General features: G+C 48.6%; 1 protein-coding gene across 2 annotated transcripts; it reads left to right on the forward strand.

Annotated features, from left to right (window-relative positions):
* Positions 1–7,874: 7,874 nt before the first annotated feature.
* Positions 7,875–10,659, forward strand: CD8A (CD8 subunit alpha). 2 transcript variants are annotated; one of them, XM_061359760.1, is made up of 4 exons: positions 7,875–8,213; positions 8,758–9,114; positions 9,623–9,718; positions 10,248–10,655. In XM_061359760.1, exons 1-4 carry the CDS (start codon positions 8,165–8,167, stop codon positions 10,406–10,408), a joined length of 663 nt encoding a protein of 220 aa, XP_061215744.1. In that variant the 5' UTR covers positions 7,875–8,164; the 3' UTR covers positions 10,409–10,655. The 2 variants fall into 2 exon arrangements, with proteins under 2 accessions (XP_061215744.1, XP_061215742.1); XM_061359758.1 differs by lacking the exon at positions 7,875–8,213 and having other exon boundaries at positions 8,228–9,114; positions 10,248–10,659.
* The last annotated feature ends 6,039 nt before the right edge of the window (positions 10,660–16,698 follow it).

A 16,698-nucleotide genomic window follows, 5' to 3' on the forward strand; every position in this document is an offset into this window, starting at 1 on the left:
CTCCTTATTAAAAAGGGAGTCTCCATCTTATTGCAACCACCCTTTAAATACTGGAACACGGTGACAAGGTCTCCCCCGAGCAGCCTTTTCTCCAGGCTGAAAGTCCCATCTCTCTCAGCCTTTCACAAGGCTCCCCAGTCCTTGGATCAACTCTGTGGCCCTTCTCTGAACCCTCTCCAGCCTGTCCACATCTTTTTTGTACAGTGGGGACCAAAACTGAACACAGTATTCCAGCTGTGGCCTGATGAGCACTGAGTACAGTGGGATAATCACATCTTTATCCCTGCTGGTGATGCCCTTGTTGATGTTCCCCGGCATCCCATTGGATTTCTCTGCTGCAGCCACAGTGCTCACTCATGGTATCCACCAGGATCCCCAGGTCCCTTTCCACAGAGCTGCTCCCAGGGCAGATCCCAGCCTGTGCTGCACTCTGGGGCTGGGTTTACTCAGGTGCAAGACCTGGCACTTGTCCCTGTTGAACTCCATTGGCTCTTGGTACCCCGCTCTTCCAGCCTATATCCATGGGTGCTGTTTCAATTCCTTCTGATTAATCCTGGGCTGCAACAGCTCTGTGCTCAACAGCTGCTTGCTGAATACATCCTCCTGGCAGGAAAACCAGATTCCCAGCAGGACATCCAGCCCAGACCTGTTAGATGGGAGCTCTCAATGTCTCTTTCTCCCACCACATAAAAGCAGGTATGTTCCAGAAGCTGCAAAAAAGGCCCAGTTCTCACTTGCTTCTCCTGAATCCCTTTAGCACACAGACACAGCCCTACACACGAGCAGGGGCACGGGCAAGGCTCTTCCCCATCTTTCAGAAGCATCCGACACACAAAAGCCCTCCTGCACCCTCAGCACACAGCAGCTCACCGGGGTACTCTGCTGTTTGGGCTACCAAGCACTTAACAGGAGCCTTAAATACAGAAACACAGCATCACATAGATAGATTGACAGTTGGTTATAACAACTGGTTTCTAACCATGTATTATTATTATCACTTATAAATTATATATGTTATATATTATAGTTGAATATAGTATATATTATGTTACATGTAAGCATATATATGTTTACAATAACTATATGTTTATATATAGTAATACATAATAAATAAATATATAAAAATATAAAATATATTGTGATATAATTGTATATTATGTATTTAGCATTAAAATTATTAGACTATTCAATTATATTATATAATTATATAATTAAATATGTTGATTTATTGTTATTAATACTACATTGATTATATTATAATTACATTAAGTAAGTTTGTATTATGGCAGGGGGGTTGGAACTTGATGATCTTAAGGTCCTTTCCAACCCTAACTATTCTATGATTCTATGATTACAACTATGATTATTATATTGTAATGTTAATACATAAAAGTTTATATTATAGGTATATGTATTCTAAATAAATATGTTAGATTGAAATATATATATATTTAAATGTATTATAAATGACCATATCATATATTAATTCATATATTGTGTTATGTATTATATAATACATATATAACTAAATATATGTTACTCTCTATATACTATACATATATGTTGACAGTTTCCTGGGTTGACATGGATTGACAGATACCTATAGAAAAACCCCACTGGCAGTACAAGTACTTCTTGTCCATGTATTCCTTATTGCATTTCATTCCCTAAATCAGAACAAGTAACAGATTCCATTTCTGCTTCATATAAACCAGACATTTATTCCAAATTATCATTCGTTTTATTAGATATCATTTCTGGTTATTGAATTCAGTATTAGTTGCAGGAGTGAAAGCTATTTGTGCCTATCAGTGTGTGCACATTGTGCTGCAGCTCCTGTGGAAGTACATACAGACATTGGTTATTCCAGCATTCGTTTACCTGGAGCGCGCATCAGAGCAAGTTACACATCCATCTGTACAGAGCCTTTTGCTTCTCTGCCACCTTGCTATGGGAAAGCTTACCTGGAGTTTATACACCAGGGGTCCCTTTACATGAAACAAAGCTCTCCCCGTGCCTTAAATGTTTGCAATAGGAGGTTTAATATTCCTCCCCTGCTAAGACTCAGCTTCTCATCTAGGCTTTAAGATAAACAAGTGTATGAAGGGGACTGCATCACTTTCAGGCAGGGGAGCATCGCTATTGCTATTTGCACTTTCTGATCTTGTTAATAAAGTAAAACCAGTTGTGAAACACCCCAAAAATATCCCAATGATGGCATCAGCACAGAATTCTTTGCCAAGTACGTTGTGTCCGTGTGCTGTTGCAATGGGGCTCTCACACAACCAACTTCAGTCCTTTTAACATGAAAACCCAAAAAGCCTAAGAGAAGTCACTCACAGAAAGCAGCTGGAAGTCAATAGGAGAAGGAAACCTGCTTCAAAGCCCTCTCCATCCTCTTCAAAAAGCTCCTTGGAGGGGCTGGGAGCCCGTAGGCCGATGCAGAGACCCATAAGCTTGTCTTCTCCTACACTATTGGCTGGTTTTGGCTTGGGCAGTAACAAAGAGCTAAATCTCATCTTACCCAAACCAGACTGAGCCTCTGCATCACGCAGCAGAAAACCCAATCCTGCAGAAACTGTGGGTGTCTGCAGGCAAGGTTTTACAGCATTGACTTTTTCCAGGGAACACCAAAAAATTGCCTGATTTCCCCATGCAGAGCACGGGGAGCAATGGATGCACCCAAAGCAAAGCACTGAGCCCACAAGCTGGTGCCAACCAGCAGCACTCTGCCTGCTGCAGTGAGCCCCATGTTCCATCCCACCCCACACCTTCCTCCACCCTACAAGCACAATGGAACAAGTCTTACCCTGCCCAAGGTGCAAGCCACATTGGTTTTCCTGCTCTTCTTCTCTGCTTGTTGTTGAAACATCCAGTCACAGGTTGGGTACCAAAACACCGGGTACATCACCCTCCCGTCATGAGGCTGTGCAGGGAGGAAGGCTGTGGCTTAAGAGACATCTCTGTCCCCAGAGCTACGAGCGTGATTTTGCCCACCACATATCCTGTTGTTCCCTCCCAGTGCAGAGAGCTGGAGCCATGCAGGCAGCACGAAATACAACACAAAGCCCAGGTGTTGGGCAGATGTCTTTGGGTACAGGCAGAGCGTCATGGGAGATGATGGGTATGTGCTGCTCTTCCACACTGGAGCATGGCCTGTGTCAGAAACCCACCACATCTGACATCTCCTTGGGTACCACCATGGGAGGAGATGCTGCTGGGGGCCTTGTGTACAGCGTCATGGGCAGAACCTCTGCTGTTCCTCAGCAAAGCTTAAGGTGCAACCATTGTCCAGCATCAGCACAAGGTAAACTTGTTGGTTACCAAGGAGTGGTGCTGGGCTGTGCTGACACCCAGCTCCAGGGCTTCACATTCTGCCTTCACATCAGCACCGAATGCAAAATCCAGGTTGGCATATTTCCTATCAGTGTCTTCAAAGAAATTGAGACAGAATATTCCTGGGGCTAGGATTGTGCATTCCTGCCCTGAGCAACAAGCTGCAAATGACACCGGTGTTACCGAAATACATGCTCCAAGTCATCCTGATGCAGGAGGTGAAGAGTCAGAGCAGCAGTGGAACAGCCATTACTCCTTAGTGTATAGACTAAGGACTGGTTTTCCTTGCATGCATCATTTCACATTCACCTTCTCCAGAGAGATCCTTGTGCAGTTCACAGCATCAAGTGTAGGAGGCCTGTGCAAGGAAAACTCATTGCACATCCTTATTAAACTCAAAGCCGGGGTACCACAAAGCACAGAGATTAGGGAGATCTCCAACCTAGTGACCAGGCTAAAGGTCTGCACCACAGAGAAATGAAGGCTCAGGAGTGCTTGTGGTTTGCACACTGTAAATGAGGTGTGTGAGAGTACACAGAAGAAAGGGCAGTGCTGGCCACCGAGTTGGAAACAGCTACAGTGGAAAGATAGCATCTGGTGTGTGACAGTTGCACTTGACATTCTACAAACCCCTGTGGTGGTGCAGCTTTGCAAAGAGGGGGGCAGCAAGCTGCTCATAAACCACAGGTTCATTTCACACCGGAAAAGTTGTGTGCTTCAGTCTCAAGATTCTTTCTCCCCTTTGTTTGAAACACGATTGTGTGATTTGGGGCTAGATTTTGAACTCTTCATTAGAACTTTCCATTCCTCCTCATGGAAGAGATCTTCTAAAGGGTAATGAGAGGAAGAATCAGCAGCGTTGAAGCACGCAATGTCCAATGTCAATCCCACCACTGATCACTTGCAGGGACCAAGCAGCACTTGCTCATCATCAGCAACACCACATCAGTGCTTTGCAATGGGAAGCCCTCCTCAAGCACTATGAGGAGATACCATGGACAACAGAACAAGGGACCTCATAGAGGATGCTCATTTTGATGCTCCTTTTATGTCTACCAATTGTTGATCGCCGTGTAATTCCCATGTCCTGCGATGTGCTCTTGCTGAGGCTTCCATGTGGTATTACTGATGCTCAGAAGCTGAAGAGTTTCTTACCACCGTGAAGAAGTCACTGAGATCCTTACCCAAAATGACTAAGAAATCAACCATATATGAAACTCAGCATCTCCTTCAGCAGTGATGCCCCAAGCTCTCTCTCATTTCCCTGTCTTCTCTGTTCAGTGGATGCAAGCAATCATAGACAAAGTGAATCCTGAACTCACCTCCTGCCAAGCTCCATTCAAAAAAGGCTGTTCCCTGCATGATTTTGTCTCTTCTCTCCTTTCTCCTGTCTCCTTTTGCTTAATTATTTGACGTTCATTAAATACAGCCCTGGGCTGGTCTTGATGTATAAAGATAAACCTCTGTCAAAGGCAACTTAGGTTGGAGTTCACCAGCAATCAGAGCCCAACAACCTTAGCTATGAGTAAAAGAGCTAGGTTTGGGAAAAGAGAAAGTAATTACATTCTACTGGCTAACCAACCGCTTTGGTCCCCTGCCATCTTTTATGATGTTCTGCAGAAGCAACTGGTTGAGTTTCTCCTTCCTTTGTCATAACTGTGGCACCACAATAGAATAAGTTATATTAATATACATTAATATATGTTGCATTAATATACACAAATAACATGTTATGAATGCTGCTGTTTCACTGGTCTGACTTAGGCCCCCAGTCTAACAATGCCAGGTCTATTGCAAAATACCATCTAGAGGACAAACCACCAAACCAGACAGACATTCCTTAACTGATTTGTTTGGCCACTTCCTGCTCCCAGTTCTGGACCAGGTGATCACTATAAAACTTACATCACTGATGTAAATCCTTTATACAAGTGTTGGTTTTAAATGGGAGCTTTTCCTGGAGGTCCTGCTTGTGCCTTGACCTTTCCATGGTCAAACAGTGCAACTGGTTTAGCTTTCCTTATTACTCTGTGAAATAGGAACAGCTTCATGCTGAGCCATACCTAAACACAGAAGCCAGAAGCTCTTGACTCTTCATTAGGGACTGTAGTGACAGGACAAGGGGTTAAAACTTAAACAGGGGAAGTTTAGATTGGATATAAGGAGGAAGTTCTTTACTGTGAGGGTGGTGAGGCACTGGAATGGGTTGCCCAGGGAGGTTGTGAATGCTCCATCTCTGGCGGTGTTCAGGGCCAGGTTGGACAGAGCCTTGGGTGACATGGTTTAGTGTGAGGTGTCCCTGCCCATGGCAGGGGGTTGGAACTGGATGATCTTAAGGTCCTTTCCAACCCAAACCATTCTATGGTTCTATAAACAAATGATCCCTGCCCCAGCTCATTTGTTATTTCAGAGACATGAGATGGGGGGACAGAAGAGGGGTGGTCTTGTCCGATCATATACAGACGTCTCCATTGGAGCTGCACTTGCCTGGATCCCTCTGGCCAACAAAGAGTGTCCATGCAGAAGAAAGATGTGTGACAGCCCCCTTGCAGCTGTATCTCTCTGCTGACAAGAACCTTTTGTCTTGCCTTTAAAGGATATATTCATGAGCAGCCTATTGCAGGCAGCAGAAGGGAATAGCTCCCCCTGAAGCCCTCTCCTGTGACTCCCCAGCACAATGGGCTGGAGTCACAAGACACAGGGGCTGGTGGCACCATGCGTGCAGTGATGGGTCACAAAGTGCTTCAGCAAGTACATGTGTGAAGAGAAAAAGGAGAATGGTGACACAGTCTGAATGTAACAAAGGGAACGGTGGCCTTGCATGGACACCAGCTCAGGCCATGAGAATCAAGATCTAGGACACCTCTACACCCAGGAGAGGAATCTCTGACTCCGGTTTGTTACCCTGCACTGATCCATAGAATCATAGAATCACCCATGTTGGAAAAGACCTTTAAGACCATTGAGATTCATAATGAAGAGAGAGAAGATGTCCTGCTAAAAGGCAACAGCCCCTCCTGGATGATCCTTTAGATGTATAGCACATCCATCACTGTATCTCTGAGGGCACACACTATGCGCTGTAGTTAAGCACCCACACCCTACATCAGAGTGAGACCCTGGTCCCAACAAGCACCTGAACCACCTTCTTTTGCCAGCAAACTCACTCCCATTTGAACCATACTGAAAAACAGGAATGAGGAATTTTCCTACTTTAGTCTCAGGTTGTACTTTGGAATTTCAGAAGTGAAATTCCATTTGCTGTCACTGAGGTGTAATAGTGACAAAGTTAGGAGGCACCCACACAACAATCCTGATGGATGGCAGGGACCAGCTCACTTCTGCATCTCAGAAAACCTAAGACTCAACTGCAGTCATCTACAAGGCAGGCCATGGTTTCAGTTCCTTGTCTATATTCCTCCATCAGCTTATGGAGACAGACAATTCCCAAGAGCAGCTTATCCCATTATAAAGGGAAGGTGAATTTTACTTAGGATCAGGGGAAAGAGTTGCCCACTGAAACCAGGAGGAGTCTATGCAAGTATCACCACTACGCAAGTATCACATCATGGAGTGCTCAGAGGTGACAGAGAGCTCAGGTCTGACATTTCCTTGATGGGATTGTGAGATCCAGATCCCTGTAATGGCATTTAACTGATGAAACCCATTTTATCTTCCTTTTGCCAAAACCTGCTCTATTTCAGGCAGACATCACAAGTCTCACAGCCTCAGTATGAATTTCACACATCCCAGCAGGGCCTACCAGCAGCTTTCCTCACTCACCAACACGCTTTGATGCCCAGTGGAATAAAGCCAGCTCCTAAACCATTTTCCTTCACTCATCATTAAGCAGCAGCCACAATAGCAACGGCATCAGCATCAGCAGCACCTGATTCCTGACATAACCAAGCAAAAAAGGGGGAATTCTTTGCAACGGAGTCATAGAAAAACACCTCCCACAGAAAAGCAACCAACAGGAAAGCCAAGAAGTGCCAGTAAGAAGAAGATCTATAGAGCACCAGCATCGCAGTTGCTGCTGTACGTGCAAAGCTCAAGGAAGCATCACCCATACCCGTGTGCGAGTGGTCACTGGAGGCAGCAGCAAGGGCCCTCCCGGTTGGAGCAGGCAGGGGTTTGCTGGCAGGGCGGAAGACCCTGTGGTTCCAGAAGCAAACCACAGGAAGTCAAAAGCAGCACCCCAGGGCATGGGGCTTTCTGGATGGGTTTCACATCACAGACCACCTGCATCACACTGAGCGGCTTCTGCAGAGCAACTGCAGAGAGGGGTTAAAAGAGAGCAACCCAGCGGCACCTGAAGAGCCCAGCTGCGGGGCAGCCACACGTGTGCTCGGGGTAAACAACACTTGCCATGAAACACCCATGTGGTGGTGAGACCGGGTGCACTCTGCCACCCATGTGAGATGCTGCGGGTCTGCACAACTGAAGGCAGCAGAATCCCTGCAACCTGGGGCCTGTAGCCAAAGCGTTGGGCTTGCCCATCACTTGTGTGCAGATGGAGCTGCTCTGAACCCCCCCAGATGGCTGCAGGGGCTGATCCTATCTCAAACATGAGCACCGTCAGTCTGGATCTTTAGGGGAGTCATTGAGGCAAAATCCTTGCGGCACCGTTAGGAACTGATGGTGATAAATGAGCCCAAATCCTGTATCAGACCTGGATTTCTTCAGGAATCTTATTTTCTTCTCATTTTGCTGCAGATGCTGAACATCGCCCAAGAGGGTCCTGGTGACATCACATCCTCCCCAAAGAGCAGCACAGCCTACCCAAGTCAAGCAAGAAAGATCAGCTCTGCTCCACTGCACCAAGGAGATGATGACCGGGGCTCCTGCGTTGCTCCTGCTGCTCGCACTGGGGCTCGGTGAGTATGGACACTATGGGGTTGTGCATCACCGTCACCGGGATGGGCAAGTACATCCCTGCCCCTGAATCCAGGAAACTGGGCTAAATGGTTAAAGGGAATGTAAAAAGCAAACCAAAAATGGTGGCTTTGAGGTTTGCTTGGTGGAGGTGAAGGCGGCACGGATGGATGGGTGGCTGCAGCATCATTTGTGCTGGGAAGGGAGCCCGGTTGGAGAAGTGGTTCTGGACAGGAGGGGGAATGGGGAACAGGGGGATTTAGCAGTCAGTGTTTTTAAGGAGTCCCTTTGGGTAAGCTGGGAAGGGGTAACATCCCTGAGAAGGCAGCTGAAAGGCTTTAAGGGCAGCACCCACCTTTAAAGCCCGGGTGGCTGATTGCTGAGCAGCCTCCATGCACAATCCCAGCAAGGACTCCACTAAAACCTTCAAGTCATCCAGGCAGCATGGTCCTCCCTTTGCGTTTGACCTCATGGACAAGGAACGAGGTTTGTCCGGAGGAACATGGCTCTTCCCAAGCGGTTCCCACAAGGGTTCCTCTCCCACAGGCTGCCCTGGGATCCGTGGCCAGAGGTATACAATGAAGATCCACAGCATCACGCAGCCCCGGGTGGGACAGCGGCTGCTGCTGCAGTGTGTGAGCACCAACATGGGCAGTGGCGTATTCTGGGTCCACCAGCACAAGGCTGGGACCTTCCGCTTCATTGTCTTCATCTCTTCCGTTTCCCGCACCACCTTTGGGGGGAATATGAGGACATCCAAACACTTTGAGGCGGGGAAAGACAGCAGGTTCTACTGGTTGGTGGTGAAGTCTTTCATGCCACAGGACCAGGGGAACTATTTCTGCCTCATGAACACCAACCAAGCCCTTTACTTCAGCCCTGGCCAGCCCGTCTTCCTCCCAGGTCAGCAACACCTCCACCCAACCTTGGTTAGCTCTGCCAGAACACCCAGCACCTCCTGTCCCTGCCTGTTGTAACCAGTCCCCTCTCCCACAGACCCCATGGTCCGTGCTTGCCTGACCAAGGTATTTCATAACCAGTGCAGCCAGAGGCTCCCTGCTTGCATCTCATGGCCAAAAGCAAAGGCGATGGGACAGACACAGCATCACCTCTCCCCATCCCCGCTTCTCCATCCCATCCATGGCTCTTCAGGGATAAGACTAAAGTAAAGTCCACCACCACCCCCTTGGCAGGGAGTCAGAAATAAGGAGCCTGCAACTCCTTACTGGGTCTTGGGGGAGCCACAACCCAACGTGGGCTCTATGAGGTCCCCTTGGACCTGAGCACGAGCAGGGGGCATGGCCTGGGCAGGGAGAGCATAGGGGCAGGAGGGAGCTATTCACTGTGTTCTACATCCGTTCACTGTGTTCTACATCCATTCACTGTGTTCTACGTCCATCTTCACTTACAGTCACCACCACAGTGGCACCCAAAACCCTACCATCACCCACCACCCCAGCACCCAACATCACCGAAAGGGACCTCTGCCCGAAGACCCTGGATTCAGGTAGCTCTGCTGCATGAAGGGAGAGGGGAAGAGCTGGGCTCTGGTCCATTGATACCGAGGGGGAGCCTGGAGGCATTCTGGGATGTGGGGATTGTGAAAACCCATGGAGCTTTAGCAGAGTTGGAAGGATTGAACTCCAGCGTTTCATCCCATGTAGGAGAAATGATGTAAAAGCATGAGTGGGTCTCATGCCTGGGCGCACTGGGAAGACGTGGAGGGAGGTTTGGGGATGGGTTTGGACTCAGCAGGGGATACAAGAACACCTTTGGCTACACGTCCTCCCAGGAACTGCTGTGCCAATTCCCTCTGAAGTCACCAGGATTGCCCAGTTACCCTACAAACACCACTCACAGGCTTACTGCTGCCTTTTGATGCTGATGTGAATGATCAGCAGTAACTGATGCACTTGTGGAGGTCACCGGTGGGGCAGGGGGAACCCTCTGCTTCACCACCAGCCTCACTGAACACCAGGCAGGTCCCCTGGCTCCACCAGCACACGGTGGACCTTCCCCTTTCTCTCTTCCTGCAGAGACCAGCGAGGAGAAAGGGCTGGATTTGCTATGTGACATCTTCATCTGGGTTCCCATGACAGTCGCCTGCTTCCTGCTCCTGCTCGCCCTGGCAGTCACCGTCATGCTGTGCCAACGTAAGAGCCACCCAGAACCCTCTGTAGACATCCCTTTAGCCTGAAACTGCAGCCCTGGCCTTCGGGGCTGCAGGGATCTTCCAACGATCCCCTTTACATAGGCACCAGATAGCCAGGACAGGCAGCCCTTGAGAAGGACCGCTGCTAAAATCACTGCACTGTACTCATCAGTAGGCTGAGGCTGAGAAATAAGCATCAATTTATAACCATAGAATCATAGAGACTGGAGCAACAGGACAAGGGGTGATGGGTTTAAACTAAAACAAAGGAAGTTCAGGTTAGATATAAGGAAGAAGTTCTTACTGTGAGCATGGTGAGGCACTGGAATGGGTTGCCCAAAGAAGGGGTGAATGCTCCATCCCTGGCAGTGTTCAAGGACAGGTTGGACAGAGCCTTGGGTGATATGATCTAGTGTGAGGTGTCCCTGCCCATGGCAGGGAATTGGAACTGGATGATCTTAAGGTCCTTTCCAACCCTAACCATTCTGTTATTCTATGATTTAGGTTAGAAAAGACCTTCAAGGAATAAAAACAGATTATAAGTAGAGAAAACTTCGCTCTACCAAACTGTATTGGCTCTACCATCCTTATATTGATGTATCAGAGGATGAAAGTACCAGAACCTAAACACTTTGACAGAATAAACATGCTCTGGGCACACAACTTGTGAATTCAAATGCCAGGACTCTCGCTAGCCGCTTGAGCTGTAGCCAGATGAGTGACTTAACCCCACGGGTTCAGAGGCTGCTGCAGGTAAAGCAGCAACACAGAATCTCTGGGTAGGCAAGAGTCCTTTGGTGAAAGTTCACCTTTCACTACCCTGAGCAAGCAGCGGGTGCAAATGTATTGAGATCAATTTAGTGCTCACTGAAATCAGTTCAGCTTTGAGGTACCGCAGAGGTTGCACTGATTCTATTAAACCAGCTCAGCTCCTTTGTTTGGAGCACCACAATTTTGCTGTTGAATGAACCCAACTGGATCCTCACTCTCCCCACAGCCTGGAGCTGGTGTGAGATGGATTTACCAGCCGAGCCAGCTGAAATAGCACGGAATATCATAGAAGCACAGCCTGGTTTGGGTTGGAAGGGACCTTAAAGCTCATCCAGCTCCAACCCCTGCCACGGGCAGGGACCCCTTCCACTGGAGCAGCTTGCTGCAAGCCCCTGTGTACAACCTGCCCTTGAACACTGCCAGGGATGGGGCAGCCACAGCTTCTCTGGGCACCCTGTGCCAGTGCCTCAGCACCCTCACAGGGAAGAGCTTCTGCCTAAGAGCTCAGCCCAGTCTCCCCTCGGGCAGGTTCAAGCCATTCCCCTTGGCCTGTCCCTACAGGCCCTTGTCCCAAGCCCCTCTCCAGGTTTCCTGCAGCCCCTTTAGGTACTGGAAGGCTGAAAATAAGTTTTTCAGCATGCAGTTTTATGAGCCCTGCATACTCAGCATCAGGGCCTGCAGCAATAGGAAGGATGCAGGAAGAAAACACTGATGAGCCCCAGCAAAACATAATTCTCCTTGAGGGAAATGGCTGATGCTGCAGCAGAGTTGGTGCCAGTCCCCTCTGTACTCACCAGGGTTCCCCAGTTAAGCTACAAACACCACTCAGTGATTTATTCCTGCCTTCTAATGCTGATGTGAATGCTCAGTGAAAACCCATGAGCTGCAGCTCATCGCTGCAGCCCCAGCCCTCAAGGGCAGATTCCCCCCTATACTAAAATGAATGTCCAGGCATTGCATTTTGCTGAACACATCCCAGAGTAATCACCTAGATGCTCAAATGAGGAAGAGCTGGCATCATTCCCACTAGGAATTAATTGATGCCAATGGGTTTTCAGCAACGTGCCAAAGCTGCTAGAGACAGCAAGGAAACCTCATTCCCTGTCAGTGTTCCCAGGCTGATGCTGGTACTGTGACTCATGTGAAAACCTGAGGGGAATGTGAGCCGCAGCACTGCTTCCTTGCATGGCTTTCCTCCAGAACAAGCTGGGTTTATCCATCTCTATATGTCCTGAAGGCAGCAAGCTGCTGGGGAGCGCCAGCCCTGCCTCACTGCAGCGTTTCTCTGCTGAGCTGTGATTTGGTGCCTTTGAACTGACACGTTTTCTCCTTCATTTTAGACACCAGGAGACGGAGATGCAGGTGTAAAAGGTTAGTGAGCGACAGGGGTGGGTGTCTGAAACCCGGCAGCATCGCACCCGCAAGGGATAAAGCAGGCAGGTGCCAAAATCCAACCTAAACGTTCCTCATCTGATATACGGTGGATGGGAGGGGGATGTGTAGTGAATCAAAGGCAAAAAGAGAGGTAAGGTTCTCTTCTCCTATGTCTATTTCTTTAATCTTGAGTAATCCAAATCACTGAGCACTGACCCTGCAACAGAAAGACATGAGGTGTTTGTGGCCCCCGTTGTGCATCACTTGGTGCTTGTAAAGGACCACACTTGTGTGCTCCCAGGGCACAACGTGCTCCTATGTGCCTCCAACCTGAGCCTGGGGTGACCGTATTTCACTCCTTCCCCTTCCCAAACTGCTCATTCAGAATCATCATTGGAGCCATGGATTAGATGAGATACAAGCTATTGCATCCCAAATCCCCCTCTGCACTATTTTGGACCACCATCACCATGGCTTTGTGCCTCTATTTCCCCAACAGGCATTAAGGAACAGCAGCAGAGGGGCTGATGCAGCCTTAGATGACTTTCTTAGATGACAGCAGTGAGGATGTGTATAGCTTTAGTTAACCCATTTCCTCGGGCAGACAGAACTCCTTTCTTTATGCTCTCCCTCTGCCTCCCCCCATCCCCCTGAGTCAGCAGGAAAACCCTATCAGAATAACTGCAATCTGCCTGTTTGGACGAAAATAAACCCTTTTGTCCATGAGGAATTCACATTTTGCTCCTGCACATCGACCCCCTGCTCTGCACAAACCCAGCTCTGGTGCCAAGTGCACCCAACCCAGCTGGTGGCAAGGGAGTGCTCCAGCACCAAAATCCCTGCTCCTGCTCTGGCCAGGCTCACACTTGGAAAAGCTGGGTTACGAGAAGGTTTGGTTCACATCTCTGAAGCCTTGTTCTTTGTAAATCCAGCATCTTTTAAATTGGATACAGTCGATTGTTGTACATTCATGGGATTCATAGTAAAACATAGGGGGGTTAGCTGCCCAGATCAGTACGCTCAGAAAGAACCTTCCTCCCCCTGAATTAACAGGAATGGGATACCTACAATCTTCATTTCTGAAAGGCAGAACACACCAGGAATCACTGCCAGAATGACCTTGGAATGGTTTGGCATAATAATACAATAGCTTGGTATAGAACAAGAACAGTGTTCAAGGAAAGAGGCACTGAGCAGCAAGGCCTTTGCCCCTTGGGTGCAATCTTCCTACACCTGTATCAGAATGTGAAGTGCCACAGCCACTTTTGCTTTCCCCTGGCTGAAGAAGGGACCAGCCTGTCCTGTTTGTGATGGATATTTACCCTACCCAGCCCTCTGCGGATCCCTGCCTGGCTTTCCAAGGGCTAAACGCTAACAAAGAGCTGTGCTTTCACCCCTTTGAGGGCGATGTTTGCATTCTTCACTTACATCAACCCCTGTTACCAGCCCTGGGCAAAGATGCTTTGCTGCTAAGGGGAAAAACCACTCTGCAGAGCTCCGTGTTGCACCGATGGGGCAGGTGGGTTCCAAGTGCCTTTGGAAATCATCTCCTCAAGGCCAGCTGTGCTTCAGCAGCACTGCAGTGACACAGCTCTGGTTTAAGCAACTGCAACAGATGTAAGCTTTTAATTAGAGAGGGCATTCCTGCTGCTCCCAGCGGCTCCCAGTGGGTGAAATGGAGCTCTTGGGAAGTTAACAGCGCAATTCACTCCATTAAAGGGCGCCTCAGGGGCTGGCCTGGGATTCTTGCTGACAGTGGAAGGATTCGTTTTCCCCCACTGATGAATGTGCAGTGCAAACCGGAGCCAAACCCCCAGCTCATTAAAGCAGCAGCAAACCATCAGTTGCTGGAGCCCAGTGACTCCAAGCAGTTTGGGAGCACACCCTAACCCTAACCCTAACCCTAACCCTAAAACTCCTCTGCAAGGAACGGGGTTGCAACAGGCAAAAGTCCTTATGGATTGAGAGCGGCTTCCCTAACTCCAAGAAAAGCGCTGAGCTCTTCTTCATTCACTTCTGAGTGTGGGGAAAGGCTCCCTGAGAGGACAGTGCACAAGTCAGGGGTGTGCTTAAAAAGCCTTCCTTAATTAGTGTAACAATTGATTACCTTCATTAAATAGGATAAGGAGGACCTGAAGTCCTTCTGTTGCCTGTATCTAGCTGAAATGTTTGCCATGGATTTAGGAGCCTGCTCGTGGATGTCCCACGCTGCAGACCAAGGCTAAAGGAGCTCAGCAGCAGCCATACACTGAGCACCTCCTTGTTCCTTTCACATCAAACTAAATCAACCCCTTCTCCCCTCTCTAGACCTGCAAAAGGGAAGCCCAGTGTGAAACGTGGCACACCAGGACCACATACATGAGCATCTGCACCATCTCCTGGAGCTGGCACCGCACAAGCCCATCACCTGCGCTATCCACAATGCTACCCCTCATGCACTCTACCCTAAGTTGAAGAGAAGGTGGAGCAGACACACGGGCAGCAAGCGGGCACTGCTGTGAACTGCACGGTAAAGCACAGCTCTGTTCACAACAGGAGGCTGTCAAATTAACCCCCAAAGCCAAACACCATCTCTGTTTGCAGGGATGGAGCTCTGTGCCTCAGGCAAAAGGAACAGGTCAATCCTGATGCTGTTGTGCATCAGTGAAGCTGATGAGAAAGAAGGGTATTTGCTGGACCTTTGTTTTACAGGGGTGTGATATTTCTTTCCAAATTGAATTTGCTACAAAATGAGGTAGAAATGCCCTCACTTTAAACACCCTCTTTGTGCAGTGCCATGTATGTCCTGGGAGTTTGCCTGTTTCATCTCATAGAGTGGTTTGGCGTGGAAAGGACCTTAAGATCACCCAGTTCCTACCCCCTGCCATGGGCAGGGATGCCTCACACACCCCATGTAACACAGGGCTGCACTGAGAAGGTAACTGTGGATTAAAGGACTTCACTTTGTAGGTTTATACAGCCCTGGGGGCTAAGGTTTGCTGCTTCCTCTCCCACTGCCCTTGTTGTGCTGCGAGCCCCGCTCCCACTGACTTCAGCACCCGTTCTGCCTGAATCCTGGTGGGAAGAAACAGTTGAGTGGTTCACTTCACTTTGGTCAAGGAGGACTGTTAGCATCCTGACCTGGGACACGCTGATTGACTGCAGTGAGTTGTGGTTTTTACAGCTCTGTATAGGATGTAGATCTCTCCTTACACCTGCGAATCACAGAGACACAAAGCAATAAAACACAGTTCTGAGTCACACTCAATGATGTTTGCTTCCTTCTTCACCTCCCAGCCTCAGAGAAGCTAAAATCCTTTGTGAAGAAAACAAACGAGGGTTTGAGGCCATGATGTATGCACCAGCCTGAGCTTTAGGATGCCAGAACTCAGCTTCCAGCTTACCACAGCCTAAAACCATCTAAAGTATCTTCCCAGGGACATGCAAACGGGCCCCATAACACTCCCCCATCGCAGGGAGCTGCTGTGAAGGTGGAGGAGATAAAGGCTCTGGAGGCTCTCAGGTGTTCATGCCAAGGGGCTGATAAAAGCCTGGGGAGGGAGGAAAAGAATGCAAGAAACCCTTTGCTGGTCTCCTCCTCTGCAAACGAGCTGGGAAGGAGAGAAATGCAGAGGGAAACAAAGTCCTTCTAAACTTAGTTTCCTGTAATATCTAATTAAACATCAGGGACAGTAGCAGGCAAGCACTGAATGATAACGGTCCTTTCCAACCCTAATTATTCTATGATTCTATGTACCTACATCAGTATGAAGCAACAGAAAAGCCTCAACACTGCAATGACTGAGTTCACAGGCACTAAGAAACACTGACATTCATTCAGCCTAGTAAGGGTGAGCTCGTTCAAGCCCCAGGGGCTCAGCTGGGGAGAAGAGAGGGTCTCATTGCACCCATGGTGCCAGGCTCTGCCCCGTGGCAGTCAGCTCCTCACCAGTGTGCAGCCGCATGAAGCCGACCTAGTCATCAACCTGCTCCTAAGCAGGCGGGCTCCAACCTTTACCTTCGTTTTAACATGCTCTAGTTACTTAAATCAGGCCAATCTCATCCTAGAGTCAGCTCTAACCATGCAGATGAACAGCTCATACCTTTTCCCTCTCTCCTGTAAGCATCAAGTTTATTATTAACTTGCCCCACATCTCCTGACTTACTTTGAGCTACAAGTTTTCACTTAAGGAGCTTTAACTCAAAGTGTT

This window comes from Neopsephotus bourkii, unplaced genomic scaffold (genome assembly GCF_033783945.1).
Source record: "Neopsephotus bourkii isolate Nb327-2 ecotype Australia unplaced genomic scaffold, CSIRO-AGI_Nbou_v1 NB_994, whole genome shotgun sequence".
Lineage (NCBI taxonomy): Eukaryota > Metazoa > Chordata > Aves > Psittaciformes > Psittacidae > Neopsephotus > Neopsephotus bourkii.